The following is a 22,077-nucleotide window of genomic DNA, read 5'->3' as shown; positions in this document are numbered from 1 at the left end:
TATTTTTTCGCCAATTTTCATTAAAATCGGCTGAGTGATTTAGGCGTGAATTACGAACAGACAGTCATAGTAACCTTTGCTTTTTTAATATTGATAGGTATTTCAATTACATCGATTATTACAATAACATTATTTCACATTGTTATATTTTTTTACGTTATATCGGGCAACTGAGCTGGTGGTTCGCCTGATGGTAAGCGATCACCACCACATACGCTGCCAGCTATTGCTCGACTACCACACTCAAAATGAATGAATCTTATTGGAACGAAGTTCCTTATCAAAAGGGGGGGGGCTTAATTGAAAGGCTAGACGAAAAAAAATCCTCACGAAAAGTTGTAACGATAATTTTTGCTATAGTAAGCTATTCTAAGGTGTGCATCGTGCGCATGTTTCTCTGTCTCTCTCTCTCTCTCTCTGTCTCTCTCTCTCTCTCTCTCTCTCTCTCTTTTAGAAACGAAAAGAACTTCGTTCCATCCAGGTTATTGGCCCCTCTCAACATTTTTAGGTTTAATTTTATTTATTTACAAAATCCGAAAAGCCAGACGTAAAACTAAAAAATATAAATAATATCAGATAAGATATCATTCTTATAATCATAAAGTCAGACTATTAATTCATATAGATTTAATAAAAAGACAATAAAACAATCGACCCGACAATACTCTTAATTCATAAATCAACACAATATAACTGGACATTTCTCGTTTCGTCATAAATTAAACATATCCGCAACAAGCCGGCCAAGTTACTGCATATTTTATAGACACATTACATATAAATAATTCAAGAGGTTATATATGAATCTGTATATTTTATCTGTAACTTTAGTTAATCTGTGGTTGGAGTGGACTTCTTTCTGAATGTGGTTTTCTCCGTATACTGTAATTTATTGCTCGAAATACTGAAATGAGATATGCAAGCCGATTGAAGCGATCATCACACTTCACTATAATATTATAAACGCGAAAGTTTGTGAGGATGGATGTATGTGTGTGTGGTACTCTTTCACGCAAAACCTACTAAACCGATTGCAATGAAATTTCGTACGTATATAGCTGGACAACTGGAATAACATATAGGCATCTTTTATCCCGATATTCCTACGGGATACAGACTTATGCGCGTGAATGATGCAACTAAAAGAAAACAGGAAAACTTTAATTCTATTGCGTATAAATTCCTTAACGTATTATCTATTCATTAGAAAAAAGAAAGAAAAAAGAATGAAAAACATTTATTTTGACACAGACACACACACACACACAACAGATCATAGCAGACATACAATAAATCAAAAAATAAGTGAAAAAAAAACAAATTTAACGGCTAGACTTAACAATTATGTGTGGCCAAAAAGAGATGCCAAGGACTTACATTTGTATGTTATTACAGTATTAATATTATATTATATACTATTATAGACACAGATTCCAATATCATAAAAAATAAGTATAAAAACTACCCACAAACTTTACCTACGTAAACTATAACGGTACATAATAACTTTTGGCTTTATAAGTTAGAGGTTTCCCAAACTATCTGATTGAATAGTTTCCTTAGAGATAAGCTCAAAGTTTTGGTTATGTAAGACCGATTTTCGACCGCGGTTACGGTCGCCACAATATACCGCGGAGTTGTACTGATTTCAAAATGTCAAATATCCTCGCTAAATTACATGAAAATCAACTCAACAGGTTAGGATAAGATAGAATAAGAAAAGTGTTAATACTTTTAAATACATTCTTTTTCCTATTATCAACGTTCACACAAAAACGATGTCAGTTTACAATATAAAAGAAAATAAGAAAAATGTCGAACTCAAACAATATATACATTTTTATTTATATAAATTAGGATAAAAAAAATACTTAAAAGGTATCATTAGATAGATAATACATTTTAAGCATTTTTGTTTTTCACTTGTTCTGTTGGTTGCTGGAAGAGATCACTTGTAAGTGATAAGGCCGCCTTCTGGGCTGACAGCACAATAAAGTGTTTAAATAAAATAAAATAAATAGCATTCCAAAATAAATTTAAAGACATCAAATCAATTGTGTCAATTCGATAACATACTACGCATTAAACGCAAAATGTAATTTCTAAACCCGATAAAAAGTCCTCGGACCTTCGTCAGAACCTACAGGGTACTTACGGCAAGAGTCTTGAAATTTTGCTTAATTACAAATTAATACCCTTACAAGTAGAGGAAATTCTACAATACATATTATAACCAACTTTGGGAATATTTATAAACTTTTGAATATGGAAGTCGAGCACGCTTCAGCACGATTTGGGCAAGCTCGCACTAGGGAAAAGCCATAACCCCACAGAAAACCAGCGTGAAATAGTGACTTGCTACTATGTTTTGTATGGCGAGTGGGGGAGCCAGAGGCTTTTCCTCGCCTCTCCCAGTCCATTCCTTATTTCCAGTAGTTAATCCTGCCCTTATCCCTTCTCCCTTATAACCGGGCAGCGCATTTTCAGATCGCGATTCGTGATGGTTTACCCTCAGGCGAACCATCAGCTTCATTGTCCGCTCATGGCATAAGAAACTACTACTTAGTACAATATGACTTGACTACTAGATTAGACTATATTAGTTTTAATTGGTGCAGAACACCTAGCTACCTAGAGATAACTAGACTAGACTCCAAGTAAAACAAAAGAGTATAATGTGTTTGAGAGACATGTCATACTAACGACCCGCCCTGGCTTCACCTGTGGTACATATAATATAGCATGTAGGACTCAGCGATCAGTTATATATCAAAAGATCTAAGAATAGTTTACATTGATCCAGAAATCTCATAAATTAGCGCGTTTTCTGCAGCTCCGAGGAGGAGGAGGAGAGAGCTCCTCCTCCTCCGTCCGACTGATATAATATTTAAACAAGTTCTATCGGTTAAATTATATTAAAACCGTTTCAATAGATCCAAAGATTACATCCTACAACGTGTCAAACTCACAAATTCACAATCATTGTCTCTTTATAATATTAGTTTAGATTGCTATAGATATGGGTCACGAAATGCCTTCAGCTATAGAATTAGTCAACTCATGTGGAAAAGAGCAGTGACCCGAGTTAAAAAGGCTTTAATGGCGAAAACATTATGTTAATATCATCATCATTTTTCATTAGAGTTGCTTTGTTTGAAAATTTGTTGAATACGAAATGTTGTTATGTGGGTCGGGGAATGGGGCGAGTTGTTCAATTTCATTGTATTAATTGAAGGTAGGTATGTATTAATGGTGGCTCAGTGGTGAGGAACTTCGGTTGCAATCAAAAAGTGGGGGGTTCGAGCGACAGACGACGGAGCAGGGAATTAATTGATTTCTCAATTTATCTGCGCATTGTTTACATCACCGCTGCTTGAAACGGAGGAAGAAAATATCTTGAGGAAACCGGCATGTCCGAGACTGAAGAGTAGGCCATAATTTTTCTTATCCTTAGAAATCCTTTCCCTTATTCCCTCCATCAATCCTCTCCTTATCGATTATCCAGTAAAGTTGGCAATCTATCTGCACATGGATATAACCTCTACAAATGCTTAGGGCGGTGCTGGTCGCTTACTAAAAGAAAAATACCAACTCTATTAGGCAAATCTTAACACCCATTAATCAATCACAATTTCTTGTTCTTTTACTATATACTTCGCATACACATCAATATCAATAAAATTCTAGAATACATATTTCAAATAATATTTCAATTATATACGTCTTTCCTTTATACTGTCGCGTATCATTACATAGCATAAAACAAAATCGCTTTCTCAGTCCCTATGTCCTATGTATGCTTAAATCTTTAGGATCTTTATAACAATAATGATTTGTAAAGTGCATTTGTTTTTTACATTTGTAGATGAGCGAATGAGTTTCGATAGAATGACGACGATCTTATTTCGAACACACACACGACAATAAAACTTTTAAAACATTTAAATACTTTATAAGTTTTTTAGCACTCAAATGGCTACATTTCTTTATTAGTCCCTATGTCCCTACGTATGCTTAAATCTTTAAAACTACGCAACGGTTTTCGACGGATTTTTTTTAAACATTGAGTGATTCAATATGAAGTATTATATGTATAAAATTTTTATAAATTTATGTAAAGAAATATAAGTCAAAAACGTATACATTGTCACAAAGTTTTAAGCCTCCTTTCGTTGGCGCATATATTTATAATGAATTGAAAATCGTTACATCAAAATAAAAAAATCTTTATTCATACTAATAATATAAAGCTGAAGAGCTTGTTTGTTTATGCTTTTTGCTATATGCCATAAGTTTTTTGTTCGCCTTTATTTTATGTATAACGAATTTTCATAAATTTCTTTAATTCATTACATTAATTTAATTCATATCATTCATTTGCTTCATTCATTCGTAATATAATATTACCGAAAGAGGCACAATTTATTGGTATTACAGCTGTGTCTGGAGATAGTTACCCACAGACAGACTACTTTTTCCCGTGGTGAAACATCTCACTGTCAACTTTATTTCACCATTTTTATCGCAGGGATGCGGATAAAGACGTGCTGTTCAGATTGTCCTACTAATATTATAAATGCGAAAGTTTGTAAGGATGCGTGTGCGTTTGATGCTGTTTCACACAAAAACTACTAAACCGATTGCAAAGAAATTTGGTACGTAGGCAGCTGGACATCTGGAATAACATATAGGCAACTATTTACCCCGATATTCCTACGGGATACGGACTTACGCGGGTGAAACCGCGGGGCGCAGCTGGTAGATAATAAAGATATGATATTCTGGAATTCATAGACTTATCTCAAAATAGCTGGCATTATTTCGTTGAATATAGCGTAGCCAGTAGGTACTGTGATTTGCGGTCTATGAATATAAAGCTACCGGAATATCTAAAATTTATTATATACCACATAGTGACTTAATATATAGTTTTACATGATGTGAATCTCCGAAAGAATTTCTACAAAACTATTTGAGTGTTTGTTTGTATGTTTGGGTTGTTTTCTCGTGGGATGTGAGCCATTTAATGATTTGATTTCTATGCTGGATAGTTAGACGTCTAAACTATGAAATAGACTTATTTAACCGCGATTAAACGTCCATTTATGTTGGAATTTCCTTCGAAGTTGCAGGTGTAGAACTGATATGATACTAGACATATGATTAAATCCATTCATAACTTTTACTATTTCAAAAACACTTTAACTTTTTAAATAAATACAATATTTGAGGCGTTTTGCTTTCCATCTAAACACTAAACCATTTACAGTCCCTCTATTTATTTCTTATTTCCTGACCGTCTCCTTGGTATAGTGGTTAACGCGTAAGCGTAGATCCGAGGGGTCCTGGATATCCTATGAAAAATGTCTCGGTCTAGCAGAACACAGAAGTCCGATCACCTACTTGTCCATAAAAAATCGATCAGTGAAACAGATGTATATCATCTGCCCCATACCCCACTAGGGGACACGGGACTTAACTTTTATTTATTTCCTACAAATGAAAGATTAACAAAAACAACTTGTTTGTTTCCTTTATTATTCTGTTGTCAGCTCAGCCGTTGCGTAATCTTTGACCTCTATTCGACTTCAATGGCTTTATCAGATAGAATGCGATAAGCGCCCGTCAGAAGCTAGCCTTTTTTTCTTTTTTTTTTTTCTTTTTTTTTTATAGTGGGGAAATCTTACATAGATACCCACGGCCCCCGGGGATGGAGCTGTGGGTTATGTCGGATTCTTACCGACCAAAACCCCTCTGTGTTCCGTCTAGCCACTTGAGTGAAGAGGCCACGGGAACTGGTTAAAATACGTCCGCGACCGTCAGAAGCTAGCCTGAAGCCGCCCTATGACGCCCAATTGTGTTATTACTGTACTGTACGCGGTAATATATCGTAATTTATCATATAGAACGCGTTAGTAACGTAACGTAACGTAACGGACACAAATAATATTTATTAATTTTGAACCAAGTTGGTTCAAAATTAAGGAGGTACTCAATTCGACTGTCTTTTTGTGTGTTAGTAACAACTTTAGACATTGATGATTCTGTTTTTATCTAAAATTTAATACACCACACGGTGAAGAAAAATATCTTGAGGAAACCGGCATGTCGAAGAATCAAAAGTTCCACGAAATGTGACATCTGCCAACCTGCACTTGGCCAGCGTGTTGTTATGTCCCAACCACTCATAGAAGGCCCGTGTCCCAGCAGTGGGAACTCAAACGCGTTGATGTTTATGGATGTTTTACCTCTCATCCTATACTATCTTTAACGCAATGGAGTAATATTATGTGGACTCTTATTTGCGCCAATAACGTCAATACAAGATGGCGTACTTCGGGACGTAGTAAAATAATAATCTACGCACTAAACGCTCATAACACCCAAGAGAACCCATTTAATAAGCGTGAAACTACACTTGTTCCACGGCGCAATCCATGTTACCGGTATTAACCGGTCGTATCCGGTTCGTACCAGCTATATCCGGCTAACGCGAATTCAGGTAGCGGCTAATGAGTTTTACCTCGACATTTGTCGTGCTGTGTTTGATGAATTGTTACATGAATGACAGGGCCGGTTTCGGAGTTTAGAGCCCTAGGAACGTAAGAAATGCAGTTTTTTTTATATGTTTTAAAAACATCATAGTTACAGTTTTTACTAACACTGGTTTTAGTTTCGACGAATATAATAGCGCAAAAATTAACACTTTAACAGTAAAACGATCACAATTCTAAGTAAAATAAAATGGTTGTACGTTACATATAGAAAATCCACTATAAAAATTGTTTCTATCTACCCATACACAAAGCAGATATAATAATTTCAAAAGTCCCATTTTTTATCAAACAATTTCATTTGATTTGAGAAACTATTTATTCATTTTTTCATTTCTAACTATAGTTTATACCATCACGCCGTTGAAACAGATATAAAAAGAGTATCTAGCATTGAATCTAGACTAATTCTTTGCACCACATTTGATCCGATTAGTTATACATGTAATACAAGAAATTGTGCATCGTAATAATTACATGCTCTACAGCTAGAGGCCCCAAACAAAACAAATTTTATTTATTATTATTTATTTATTTAACTCTTCAACAAGATTATACATAGAAGGAAACTTAAAAATAATAATAATAATGATTATAATAAAGCGTACAATTTGTTTGGCGGCCTTATCACTTAGAAGTGATCTCTTCTAGGCAACCACGGTAAAAAAAGCCAATCCAATTAAAAAATAAACTTATGACACCAACGTCTGCACGATGCAGACCTATGTACTACTATACTATGTAATATGACCTACGCAGTACTATTCAAACAATATAATGTAAAAGAAATATAATAAAAATCTAAATACTAACTCAAGAAAGACTCTCCCGCATTGCGTTCAAATAACATTCTCAACACTTAAGCATGAAAGCAGAACCATAATGTAATAACTACAAATTTAATTTAATGCTAAATTCCACCCTGTACCGTCGCGTGAGGACATCGATTTTTCTTCATAAAACATTTTAGCTTCAACAAATATCTGCTTTATTAAAATGATCACATTTTTTATATTCCTTCACGGTTGTCGATTGAATTCTGTTACGTTCATGAATAATTTCTTTAATTTGTACTGATACGATTTATTTGAATGAGTTGTGGTTAAATAACACTAGCTGTCCGCCCCTGTTTCGCCAGTGGTACATATGTAGCCTATGTCACTCAATGAATCTTTGGTGAAACAATTTTGAAATCGGTCCAGTGGCTCTTGAGTGATAATGTTTTTTTTATGTGATGCAGTAATGGAGCTGGTGGGTCGCCTGATGGTAAACGCTGCCACCGCCCATGAACATTTGAAGAGGTCGATTGACCTTACGCCCCTCCGGTATCCGACTCCCCCACTCACCGAGCAATACACAGCAGTATGCCGGTCTTCTGTGGGGGTGTGGTTCTTCTCCAGTGCGAGCCGGCCCTGTTCGTGCCGAAGCGTGCTCGACTACCACATGTCATACTTTATTACAAATTTTATAAAATACAAAAGCGTCCTCTTTATGATATTAGTGCATTAATCTGCCACACCACGCGAAACCACGGGCGGAAATAATTAGCTTTCCGCCCGTGGTTTCGCTTGCCTGGGAGCCGGCTTCCCAACTTACTCTATTTATTTTATTTTATTTATTTATAATAATTAAAACGATTCTACACCAATAACATTAATTATCAATTTTTACATTATATAACATCTCACTTAAATTTATAAATAATATATATGACACAATTACTATTAAATACATTACATAATTACAATTAATGATATTCAGATACAAGTAACAATATAAAATAAAGAAATTTGATTAGTTGTAGCTTTCGCAGAAGCTCAGACATGCCGATAACAAAGATCCCCATCTATCCGCAAACAGATCACATTCTGGGTTATCCTTCAGGAGAGCATTGAGCGCAGCAGAGTTACTGAATGAAACAGTAGCATGATACTATTTCACGCTGGTTCTGTGGGGGTGTGGTACCTCCCCGGTGCGAGCTGGCCCAATTCGTGTCAAAACTCCCACAAGTATAACAAAGTACATCTATAATAATATTATAAAGCTGAAGAGTTTGTTTCTTTGAATGCACTACTCTAAGGAACTACTGGTCCGATTTGAAAAATTCTTTCAGTGTTAGATAGCCCACTTATTGTAGTAGGTAGTATAAAATAAGAGAGAGGCTTATACCGTTTTTTGGGAGTGCGTGGGTACCTAAGTGAGGCATTAAAAGTAATTCCTATATTTCAGCTTATTCGAATGATTCTGACAACACATATATCTTTGTCACGTGACATGGGTCGCTCAAAGGCCCACTGGAAAAGGGTCTTTTTAAATGAGTATAAATAGCGATTTATTTGCTGTGTGGTAAATGTGGGGAAATGGCTTTTTTTGATGTATAGTGGCTAAATAGATTAACATCTGTCATGTCTTATGATGTGACTAGCTTTTGGCCGCGGTTTCGCACACGTTAAGTACGGAGTAGATTAATAGATTATACATATAATAACATAGTGCTTAACGCGTGAGCTTACACCGAGGGGTCCTGGGTTCGATTCCCGGCGGGGACGCACAAAAAAAAACGTCTCTGGCAGAACACACGAGGCTGATCATCTACCTGTCCATAAAGAAAATCGATCAGTGAAACAGATGTATATCATCTGCCCCATACCCCACTAGGAGACACGGGACTTCACATTTTTTTTTTGCCTAACAACTGCCTATTTTTCATCGACGTTCCCGAAAACGAAAAGTAAAAGTGAAGTCCCGTGTCCCCTAGTGGGGTATGGGGCAGATGATGTACATCTGTTTCACTGATCGATTTTCTTTAGGGACAAGTAGGTGATCAGCCTTCTGTGTCCTGCCAGACCGAGACATTTTTTTTTTGTGCGTCCCCACCGGGAATCGAACCCAGGACCCCTCGGTTCTACGCTCACGCGTTAACCACTGTACCAAGGAGGCGGTCATCTGGTCTTCACGTGAGTAAGCGTCTTTTTTAGGTTTCTGAACTGTATTCATTAATTTTATTTCATTTACTAGCATGTTATTTAAAGTTGTATACCGAAATCTCTATTCATTTTATTTATTTATTCTTTATTGCACTTATTTAACATAAAAAAAAGAAAAGAGACAAATAAAACTTACATCTAAGTACAATGGGCGGTCTTATCGCTTAGAGCAATTTCTTCCAGACAAACTCCGGTACAATAGAGGACTATTATAATAATAATTGTATATATATATTCATTGTAAAATACATGCAATAGTTATAGGTATAACACAGCCAACTTACGAAGGTATATAATATAATTTCAAAGCATAATTAAAATTCAAAAACAATCGACAATTCAATTAATTCACGTAATGCGAAATTAAGCCAATGAATTCCTGATAATGCGTTGATCTGTCAGTTACATTTGGCGCCATTTATCAATGATGGATTTAATTGAGTCAAGAGCATTCATTGTTTTCACAATCGGGTTTCTGATGGTTTAAATTGGATCATGTTATATTGATATTGAATAATAGACTCAAACTCAAACATTTATTTATTCAATTGGACTTCTTCTAGACTCCAATGAGTATTTTTTATCAATAACCCCACTGTTGCCTAAAGAGCAAAATTTGCATTAGATTCTATATTTATATTCTTGCTACTTTAAACTAAACAGTTACCTAATAACTAATACTTACATTACTTCTTAAATTTAATTTTAATTAAAAAGAAGGATCTATTTGTATTCAAAGTGTTTTATTATATGCGTAAAATTAAGAAACTAATGAAAAGATATGAAAAGGTTAACAGTTTTAAAAGAAGTTTTTAATTCTTTTCAATTCTTCATTAGCGAATTTTTACTGCCTAGACTTGTTGGCATTTTTTTTAATGAATTAAATGTTTAAACGCTGTTTTATATCAATAAACTCACTGCTAGGTGCAAAAATAGTCCTTTGTTATTATCATTGTAAGAGTTAGAAACTAATCTAATACTGCAATAGATATAGTATTATAATATTATAACATTGTCCCAGAAAATGTTAAATGAAATGAAATTACATACATAATAACATCAACATCTGTTTGACAGTAATACCATTTTATCATCAGCCCATACATGTTCCTACTGCTGGGACACAGGCCTCCCATGAGGGTTCAGGCCGTAATCTACCACACTGGCCATGTACGGGTTGGCAGATGTCACATGTCGAACTTTTGATGCTTGGACATGCCGATTTCCTCACGTTGTTTCCTATGAGGAGATAATTAGAAAAATGTATTTATTTGTTGCATGCTCGCCCGGACCCGAACCACCGACTTATCGATTGCGAGCTCCTCACCACTGACCCACTACTGAAAGTACCATTTATGTGTTAGTTACTAGCTTCAAGCCCCGGCTCCGCCCGGGTTGTCATTTATCGTAATTAAAATTATTTTAACTATCCTATCTCGCAAGTTGGATCGAACTGCACATGCTGCGCGAATTTTATTATAATAAATGTAATTTTATTATGAGTGGTTTAGGAGTCCATTGAGGACAAACATTGTGACACGAGATTTATATATATTAAGATTAATTTTACTCGTGAACCACGCGAGTGACGCCGCGTGTTACAGCCAGTTTTTAAATAAAACAATTTCATTTTGAGAAATTCTCATTGCGGAGACAAAAGACACGCGAAAGTATCTGTTTAAATATGACCTTGCAAATAGCTTTAATAAAATTTTATGTTGGCTTGGCTCTTTCATAACATTCTTACAGCCATTTTGTGGAAACAATTATTCAAATTTGGAATTTTTTTCTATTTTTTTTTTTAATATCATGCAGTTACACAGTTATTATAATTTTTTTGAATTCCATTGACTTTTTTCGTGCTGAAATTAATAAAGGCATTGACAATTGGAAAAAAAAACATTTTTTTATGTCATAAGAGTCGATAGAGTCTCTGCGAATGCGCTACCCGCTCTTAAAGGATTGACGACTGGAAAGAAGGAATAAAAAGGGTAAGGAAAAGGAAACGGGCCTGAAATACGGCATCATATTTGAATTTTTTCACTTTTTAAGAACGTAATTTTTTTAATTCGTAAAAGAGGTCCCAGAAGGCCATTCTGTTGTAGAAAGGTCTCGATCCAACGAACATATCCGTATTTATATTCATGACATTCAGAGAACCTGTCGCAGCTTCCGGCCACGTGATAGGGAGGAGTTCTGACACTTCCGGTGTCGGGTTTCTAAAATAAAAAGGCATTTGTTATTTTAAATGCTATTATTTGCTTTTGTTGTCGACTGTACAAACAATGTGTACAATCATCTTGGAAAGTGAATAGGTAACCTGAACTTATGATTACTGTTTCTGTTTATAATACCACGTACAAACACCTCTGATTAACATACTTATATTCTATATATTTGATATTATATTTGTTATCAACCAGAGTTTATAACTGCACATACAAATATTTTATTACAGTTAGAAATCGAACCTACACACCTCGTCTCAGCACTAACCACTGCGCCGACGTTCCTCCAAGTTAATTACACTAATATTATAAAGGAAACTTTCGTATCATTGTATGTTAGTACCGTTTCCACGCAACTGCTGGACCGATTTAAAAAATTCTTACACCATTAGCAAGCCACATCTTCACTGAGTGATATAGGCTACATATATACCACAAGCGAAGCCGAGGCAAACACCTAGTAATCTATATGTTCAACAATAACAGTTCAATTTTTTCGCAATTTTTTTTTTTTTTTCTAAAACGACTTCTTTTAATTTCTTACCACCTACCACTTCAACAAAACACCCTTTGACTGCCACGATACAATATGCCATACAGACAAACACACAGATCCCTCTTATTTAGCTAAAAGAGTAACGTGAAATACATTACATCTCTTCTCTATATAAAACTAGACAGTCGTCCCGTCTCCGCCCAGATATCAAAATATATAGGAGCAATTAATCGAGTTTAAAAGTATACTATCACCCAAGTCAGCTCATACGCTATCTATATACAAAATTATATCAAAATCCGTTTCAGCGGGATTGACGGACAAACATCCAAACACAAACTTTCACTTTTTTAATATCATTGTGAAGTATGATTCTACAATATTAGTTATCATACTCCACGGAAACGGCTGGATCGATTCTCACAGAATTTGTATGCATATCAGGTAGGTGTGAGAATCGGCAAACATCTATTTTTCACACCGCTTAAAGATACGAGAAAGGCAGAACAGCGTTTGCCGGGTCAGCTAGTAAAAACATAAAACATAGGACATGAAACGGAATGACCCTCAATGCGGACAAAGGGCTGCGGTTTGCGCAGTTTGTCGCTCTGTAAGTCCCCTTGTGTGTTGTAAGATTATGTCTAAAGTTTACTTGCTATCTACTAAACGATCCAATTGAGAATAGGATCGCCATATTGCTATCTCGTGACGTCATAAACTCAAACTCGAGCATGTTCATTCAACTAGACTTCATTTAGCGCTTTTCAATCGAAATACATAATTTAACATTTATCACCAAAAGCAGTTTCTACAGACAACCGCCAAGAAACTGTAGGTGCACTTTCAAAATCGTGGCAATTTTACATTTTTAAACAATATGTATATGATATTAATATCTAGAATTTCATCGATTTTCGTCATCCATATATTTATTTATTTATAATGCTTTATTGCACAAACTTATACAAAAACAGCAAGAATAAAAAGAAAAAAAGAAGACATCGTTTGTGCAAGAGGCGGCCTTATTGCTTAACAGCAATCTCTGCCAGGCAACCTGGTTGGAAAGGAAATGTACGAAGTTCTGGGATAGTTCAAAAGTAACAAGTATCTAATATTCATAAAACGGTGAAGATTCATAAAACGGTGAAGGAAAACATCGTGAGGAAACCGGCATGTCCAAGAATCAAAACTTCGACGAAATGTGACATCTGCCAAGCCGCACTTGGCCAGCGTGGTGGATTATGGCTAGAACCCTCATAGAAGGCCTGTGTCCCAGCAGTGGGAACATATATGGGTTGATGATTATGATGATATATTCATTACGCCCTCTGAACGAATCCATTTTTATGTATTATAATGTCAGTTTCAAATTAAGCAGTAAAAATTTATTTAATATTAAGATGAATTCTATTGTAAAATCCTGAACCTTTAAATGAAAGTTTTACTCATGGAAGCCGGACAACAGGAATTTCAATTATATTTCTATATCCCAATTGTTAATGGGCGGTGGTAGCGCTTACCATCAGGCGACCCACCCACCATTGCCAACGAAGACATTAAAATCTTGTTTCTCATCACAATATTATCTCACAACACATAATTACATTCGACAAAAACGAGAACCCAATTCATTACTGAAACAATTTCTATTAAGTTGGAATACAAATCGCAATAAGACTTGCTAATAAAACCTACTTATAAAGATGGACACGTATTTTATCGACTCTATTTACATAATAAGATATTTCAATATATGGGACTCATAAATATTGTTATCAAAGTGTATTATTACTAGCTGAAACGGTTAAACTTTCAACCAATTATTTTTTTAATTTTGAATAAATCCTTTCTACAAAAAAGGCCACGGACCCAGGGACCCAGAGACCCAGATTTTTTGTCAGAATCCGGGACCCTGGGGGGAGGTTTTACTCAAAACTGTAATCGGACAAAATGACAATAATTCCTAAGCAAACACAAAAAGAATCACTCAATCGGTTGAAAAACCACGATTTATTGTATCTCCAATTGACTCATCGAATAACAAGCAAAGTCAAAAAATTTAGACAAATTGAAAAATCCTTCTTTTTCGGAACCTCAGTTCAAAGTTACGTTTGTCTAGCAGTCAGTGGTACATATATAGCCTTCCTCAATAAATAGGCTATCTAACACTGAAAGAATTTTTCAAATCTGACCAATAGTTCCTCAAGTTAGTGCGTTCAAACAAACAAACTCTTCACCTTAATAACATTAGTATAGATGATGGTCATACATCGTGCCAAGGTATATAGAAAGACATGCAGACACAAAGACATTAATGATATTACAATGATTAAGCTACATTCTCTGAAAAGTTGACGATTATTTGAATGTTGTAATTAAAAAAAGCCCTCGAGTTGATGAAAAGATACTTAATTAATTTATTCATTCTATGGTTTTAATGTAGGCCAAGGTTCTGCATAATATCTCAGTCAGCTAACTTAATCCAGCATCTTAAAGCAGTACTAATTCCAGTATGGAAAAGTGAAGGTGCTAGGTTATCTATATAGCTCTGTCTCTCTTCCCTACCCTGGAATTATACTGCTGTAAGACGACACAGTAACCCTCCTTCATTAAATGTTTTATTAGATGTGGTTGGATATGATTCAGGCTACTGGTTGGCGCTAGTTTGCGACGTTTACTTATAAGGCTAGTAAGATAGTGTATTAAATAGCTGATAAAGCGATAACCTTCTAATATTATAAACGCAAAAGTTTATAAATATGAATGGATGGATATCATATCTCTATGAAATTTGGTACAGAGATAGGTGATAGTCTGGATTAGTAAATAAGCAATTTTTACCCGGGTACCACGCCCGTGACGCCGCAGGTGAATTATACAAGCAGTACGCACAGGATTCTTTAAGGGTGAAATAATTTTGCAAATCGGTACAGTTGTTTCTGAGATTATCGCGTTCCAACACAAATTTTTTAACTTTATATTATTACTAGTTTTTGGCCCACGGTTTTGCCCGTATTGTTACTTCGAATCGTTATCGTAGGATTTCTGGTATAAAATGTCTATGTCCTTACCAAATTTCATGTAAATCGGCCCAGTAGTTACTGAGATAAGTGCCTACAAAGAAGCTTCGCATTGTTATATAAATACAAGTTGTAGAACATTTAATAAGTTCGAAATTAAATAACCCAAGATATATTTTCATAGATTTTGACATTAAATGTAAAATTATATAATTAAACTAATTGATCCGCTGTTCATCAATCAAACGCTGTTCTGCCTTACTCTTATCATTTAGAGGTATGAAAAATAAGTGATGGCCGATTCTCAGACCGATATACATACAAAATTTCATTTGAATCGGTCCACCCGTTTCGGAGAAGTAAGGTAACTAACATTATGACACGAGAATTGTATATAATCAAATAAATATTTTCAAATCACAGCTTACCCATATTTAACGAAGTTAGCCCATATCATTGTTATTCTATTAACAATTAACTCATCGTCTTCCTTGGGAATAATGTCTTCCTTCATATCAAAAATATATCTCAAATCATCTGTATGACTGGCCCCTCCTTCTGATATATTCAACTTAGCAGCATAACTTCTACCACCATTGTATGAAAATACATACTCGTATACATGTGCACCACTTTTAAGTAACCTTTCTATACTCTTCTGCGCAGGATAGTTAAAATTTACATCTGAACAGAAATCGATTAAGTTCCATTTTACGTCTTCATTTATTCTCTCGTCTCCAATGTAGAAACGTCGTATGATGTTGTATAAATCGTGTGAAATTTTCTCATCAACTAGAAATGTCTTAAATGGATCGATATTATCAAAATTATCTGATGGTACGTTACCTAATGGCAGCAAACATTCATCATTATTAACTCCAATTAGTAATGACATGTTTTTTGCTTTGGCCAAAGTTTCTCTGCGAACAGCGTCTGATAAGAATCTTTCAACTCCATTGAATTCTTTTTCAACACATGCGTGGTATTCAAGCTTCAAACGATACGCCGCATTCACTACGAACCTTGCATCGGTTGTCTTCAGGAATGATAACGCTTCAGACACATTATTCGTTTCAAAAGACAGCTCTTTAGCTATCACCAAAGGTACTTTTTCGTTTGCACCTCCAATAGCGGCTTTTCGAAACATCGATCCGCTACTCAAGATTGCGCGATTAAAAATACTCTCGTTTTCCGATACTAAATGCATTTCTACACATGCCGCTCCAGCACTTTCACCATATACAGTAATTTCATTGGAATCACCACCAAAGTCGTCTATGTGTTCCTTTATCCACTTCAGAGCTAGAAGCTGATCTTTTAACCCCTGATTGCCTGGTACTTCTGGTGTATCTAAACACATAAAACCATAGATGCCCAATCTATAATTCAAAGATACTACAATAATATCATGCTTAATCAAGTTCTTAGGGCCATAGAGGCCTGCGTGGCCCTCTTTAAAACTACCTCCATGTATCCATACTAATATTGGTAACTTATTTATACTGTTCACGTTATTTGGAACAAATATATTCAAATTTAGACAGTTTATTGTTCCAATAGCTTCGCCGTTTGGTGCAACTTGTGGACATATAGCTGTATCATTGTGTGCTTCGAAATCTGCTTCAAATTTTGGATACGGCTTGGAATCCTTAAAAGAATTTTTCTAGATTAGCTTTGTATATGTTATTGTATGCATTCTTTTCGAAAAGGTCACGGTTTAGTTTTATATTATTGGACACACAGGTCTTGCATAAAGGTACAGAATTCAGTAACAGGAGGTTTATCCATTGTTATTTACAATTTATATACCTTTTGTTACCGCTACTAAATAAGGTCAAGAAAAGTTCTTATAAATCAAATAGCTACAATTTATGGCCTTTACATTCACTAAAGTTATAAATATAAATTATTTTAAAGCATGCATATAAACTGACTTTCGTGACCTTATACCGCTTAGCGTGTACACGTACGATTATAAACATTCTCTATTGTTTGATTATTACAACTATTATCTGTGGTTTTACTCTTTTATGTCATAGTCGAAAAATGAACTAGTGGCCTGATGGAAAGTCATCTTTCAACATTAAAGGAGGCGTAAGGCTGTTTACAGAAACTCTCAAAGTCAAACTCACACACGAACGATACACAATAGTATGATACTATATCACACCAATCTTCCGTGTGGGTGTGGTACCTACCACGATCGACCAATTTTGTGCCTAGGCTAAAATACTCACTACGTGAATCGCTAGGCTTTAGGCGCTAGGCAACCCATATGTGACAATGCCAAATATTAAACCTAGGCAGGAATTATTATCATAATTATCCGATAAATAACTACTATAAATATATTTTGCTGCCTCGTTTTGTTGTTTACGTATTTTTTTAAGCAATTAACATAAGCAAATCTATAAGTACCATTGAGCCTAGACCACAACATGGGGGACAGCGTGCATTTAAATACTGAAATAACAAAACACGCCCGCTTCGGCACACCTATTTTAAAAACAAACGTATAGAAATATGAAATTAGTCACGTTCTATCAGTATACTCAATATTTGAAAGACGCAATTCCGTGATTTTGAATGGTTGTAAGTTTTAAAGAATAAACACAAAGACTAATTTTGAAATATTCAAAATATTTTTACATTTACGATGACAATAAATACATCGTCAAAACACAATTAAAATAAACGTAATGTACATAATTTTTTTCTCCCGCCACCGCCAGCAGGAATCAAACTCAGAACCTCTCGGTTCTACACCCTCGTGTTAACCACTACACCAAGGAGGTGGTCCCAAAAAAGCCTTCGTTATTAAAAACTTTTTAACGGATTTTAAACGCGATTTATTCATTATATGAGCGTGGTCACGGGGAGACTGTCTCCTGGCTGTAAAGTGTTCGAAACGTCGGGTTAATAATATAATGAATTAATCGCGTTTAAAATCCGTTAAAAAGTTTTTAATTTATAAATGTATATTACTCGCGTAAAATTAAACACAAGAAAATACTAAGCCTTCGTTAATTAGTTCTCCATTTGACAAATCTGGACTAGAACTTAACTCTACATGAACGTCTGTGATCATAAATGTAGATTAGAAATTACATTCAACAAAAAGCTAAACTCTTTCAAAATCATCAATCTTTCAAAATTAGACCAAATTTAATGGCACATGAGAGGCACCAGCTTTCAAATAAAAAAAAAAGACGATTCACCCCGTAAAATGTTCTGAAAACAATCGAATTGATAACCTTCCTTTGTTAAGTCGGGCAAAAGAATCATCAAACGCTCAAAGCAAACTTATGACTATGGAATTCAATCACGAACGCAGTCTATTTATATCGTATTTGACTTTTAAAATTCTAATTGCTAACTTCATTTGCAAGTGTACTTTTTCCTTTATTTTTACTTGAATACATTTTGACGGACTCGTTAAGACAAGAACAAATCTCAATATTTTATACATTTTTTAGTGAGAGTCGAGCACGCTTCGGCATGAATTGGGCCAGCTTGCATCGGGGAAGTACCGCATCGTATTTAATTGTAAATAAGACAAACTCTTAATATTATTCTTTCTTCACCGATCTATGAAAGGTTTACTAAATCTCCCCGTGACCACGCTCGCTGTAAAGTGTTCGAAACGTCGGGTTAATAATATAATGAATAAATCGCGTTTAAAATCCATTAAAAAGTTTTTAATTTCTAAAGGTTTACAAAGTTTGGAATAAATCTGTTCAAACGGACGGACGAAAGTGGGTCAAAAATAACTCTAAAGGAGTCACATACAAATATACAGGTGAAGCTTATAAAAACATCCTAAAAGCAATTTCAAAGACAAGACGTGGTTATAGATCTAAGAGGAATTAAAATATAATTCTAATGGATTCTGCAAGGACAGACTGTTGCAAAAGAAATTATATTGTGGACCAAGAAATTACAAATATCAACAAGAAGTTAACAAAGAAAATAGCTTTTTTCAATTGCGGTAGTCGTACTATAATATTATAGTTCTATTTAAAACCAATTTATAAGATTGACTAGCTGCACCCCGCGGTTTCACCCGCGTAAGTCTGTATCCCATAGGAATATTGGGATAAAAAGTTGCCTATGTGTTATTCCAGTTGCCCAGCTATCTACGTACCAAATTTCATTGCAATCGGTTAAGTAGTTTTTGCGTAAACGAGTAACAAACACACACATCCATACAAACTTTCGCATTTATAATATTAGTAGGATTATTAAATTATTATTATTACGCGGGTGAAACCGCGGGGCGCAGCTAGTAGGCTATATTTGTACTACGGGCCAAACTGGGGCGACTCGAGGGGACAGCTGGTAATTAATATAGATGTTAAATTTCGCAGCCCCGCGCTAGGCCTTACAGCGTAGAGGGGCCTACACCGAGTGGTGGATGGGGCAGCGGTCGGTAGTACAGCCTAGCTAGCTACTGGCCAAGTCCGATGGACTCCCCGACCAAAGAATGATGTGGTCCTTCAGCATATGGGGGTTGTGCGTAAAATAAGTACATATTACGAAACCGAGAAGAAGAGTCTCCTGAAGGCCAAGAATCACTTTGGGTCCCTGCGCCACTATAGTAGAGTCGAGTGTTTGTGAAATATGGCACTAATAAACTATTTAATAAAGAAATATTATTGTATGTCAAAAACAATCAGGTTACATACCCCAAACGGATTGTTCTCATCAACCTTAGCATATGGTACACCCAAAAACTTAGAATAGTCACCATCTTGAGCCCTAACGCCCCTAATGACTCCAAGTTTAGTATATGCTATAGGGTCTAAACGAAATTCAGCATAAGCACTCGTAATAAAAACTACTAGCCTCCACATTGCAGGGTGAATACCGACTGAGCTGAAATAAAACAGCACAAAAGAATTTTCGCATAATATATGAATAAAAGCTATTTCTATGTACACGACATTTTAGCGCGTGGTTAATTGTCACATTTTTAGTTTTGAATTCTAAGAGAATTCCATTCTTTTTACAAATTTGAGTTGAAAGATTTAATTACATTCTAGAAAGTTTTTAAGCAGATAAACATAATTCTTTCATGACACTATTATGCATTAGATTTATGAAATAAATAAAGTTTAGAAAAACTAAAACACGCTTTACGCCACCAATTAAATTATCTTAGATATTATAATAGAAGAAATTCGAGAGGTACCATTTTTAGGTACCATTTTTCAAAATTTCTCGTTTATAAAACACTAGCTGCGCCCCGCTGTTTTACCCGCGTAAGTCCGTATCTCCTAAGAATATCGGGATAAAAAGTTGCCTATATGTTATTCCAGTTGTCCAGCTGTCAACGTACCAAATTTCATTGCAATCGGTTCAGTAGTTATTGCGTGAAAGACCAACAAACACACACACACATCCTTAAAAACTTTCGCATTTATAATATTAGTATGAGTAGTATGATATGATTTCACGCTATATAACTAAAAATTTAATTTCACTTGCTCTTATACAGATTGTACGCACGAAATTATTTAATCCTGACGATCTTATTCAGGATGATAATATAAACTGATGATATAATTGCATTGTCACCGATCCTTGTTAAGTGTATAAAGTTGGAATTAAATATGTCCGTTTAAAGTGGGTCATAATCATTTCTGAACGTGTTTGACATACAAACATACAGGTGAAGCTAATACAAGCGTGTAAATAAAATAGGTACCGCCTATTCACAAATCCTATTGAATATTAACCAATACCAGTAACCAGTGCCCTAGTTATTTTGGTAAGAAACACGAGAATTTTATATGCAACTAGACGCCCGCCCCGGCTCCGCCCGGATATCAAGATTTCTGTTTTATCCCAAGGAAGCATTTAATCGGGATAAAAAGTATCCTAACACTCAAGTCATTTCATCAAAATCCGTTCAGTATAAATATATTTTCAAGATCACAATGTTGTTAATAAAGTCCCGTCTACTACATAACTTTTTATCTTGAGAAAAAGTTCTTATTGTTCTTTTTATTTATTTTTTTTGACGTGACAACGTCTTAAATTAGGTTGCGGCTCGGAGGCACTTATGAAAAAGTGTAACGCCCGGTAACGTTACGATGAGTCACCGAACTATGATCGGTCCGCCGCGCGCGCAGCACTAGAGAATTAGGCGCATTGAATCGGCGCGTGCTTGTGTCTCTGTCTCTGTCTTTTTAGTAAACAAATAATATTTTCTATAGTTAAAATTTGTGCAATTCTTATTTTCATTCAATTCCTTGTTCCTATCAAGCAATTTAATAATATTCATATCAATAAATATTCTACCGAGAAAAAGACGTTGTCACGTAAAATCTTCGCCCGTAAAACCGACTTTACAGGCAACCAATTTGTTTTTTTGTTTATATTACCCATCTAAACCGGCCAGCTACATTTAAGATATTTTCATTCGATCTCTTTAGTCGTCGAACACTGAACAACCGTTCTTAATTAAGAACTCATTTTAGAACGTCTATTTGGAAAAATATTTAATTTTGATATTAGAAATGCATTAATAATATTTATTTGGAAAACAATACCTACGTGGAAAAAAAAACTTTCGTATTCCTATAATTAATTTGCACATTAAACAATTTTGATTAAATTATATATTTCACTAGCTGCACACCCCGGCTCTGCCCGGGTAGTAATTCATCGTAATTGATATAATATTAACTATCCATCTTTTAAGCTGGATACACATGCACATGGCGTACAAATTTGATGAAAATCGGTTTAGTAATTTAGGAGTCCATCGCGGACAAACAATGGCACGTA

The 22,077-nt window shown here is 35.1% G+C and overlaps 2 protein-coding genes across 3 annotated transcripts in view; both read right to left on the bottom strand.

The window, feature by feature from the left end:
• Positions 1–22,077, bottom strand: part of LOC119838154 (synaptotagmin-7) — a 323,559-nt gene that overhangs the window by 263,158 nt on the left and 38,324 nt on the right. The window lies entirely within an intron of this gene.
• Positions 11,562–20,135, bottom strand: LOC119838155 (esterase FE4-like). Its single transcript, XM_038363996.1, has 3 exons — positions 19,971–20,135; positions 15,714–16,933; positions 11,562–11,760 (listed from the first exon to the last, which is right to left on the bottom strand). Exons 2-3 carry the CDS (start codon positions 16,643–16,645, stop codon positions 11,589–11,591), a joined length of 1,104 nt encoding a protein of 367 aa, XP_038219924.1. The 5' UTR covers positions 16,646–16,933; positions 19,971–20,135; the 3' UTR covers positions 11,562–11,588.

Source organism: Zerene cesonia, unplaced genomic scaffold (genome assembly GCF_012273895.1).
Source record: "Zerene cesonia ecotype Mississippi unplaced genomic scaffold, Zerene_cesonia_1.1 Zces_u001, whole genome shotgun sequence".
Classification (NCBI taxonomy): Eukaryota; Metazoa; Arthropoda; class Insecta; order Lepidoptera; family Pieridae; genus Zerene; species Zerene cesonia.
Note: the sequence above shows the minus strand (reverse complement) of the source record. Positions and strands in the feature narration are given on the sequence as shown.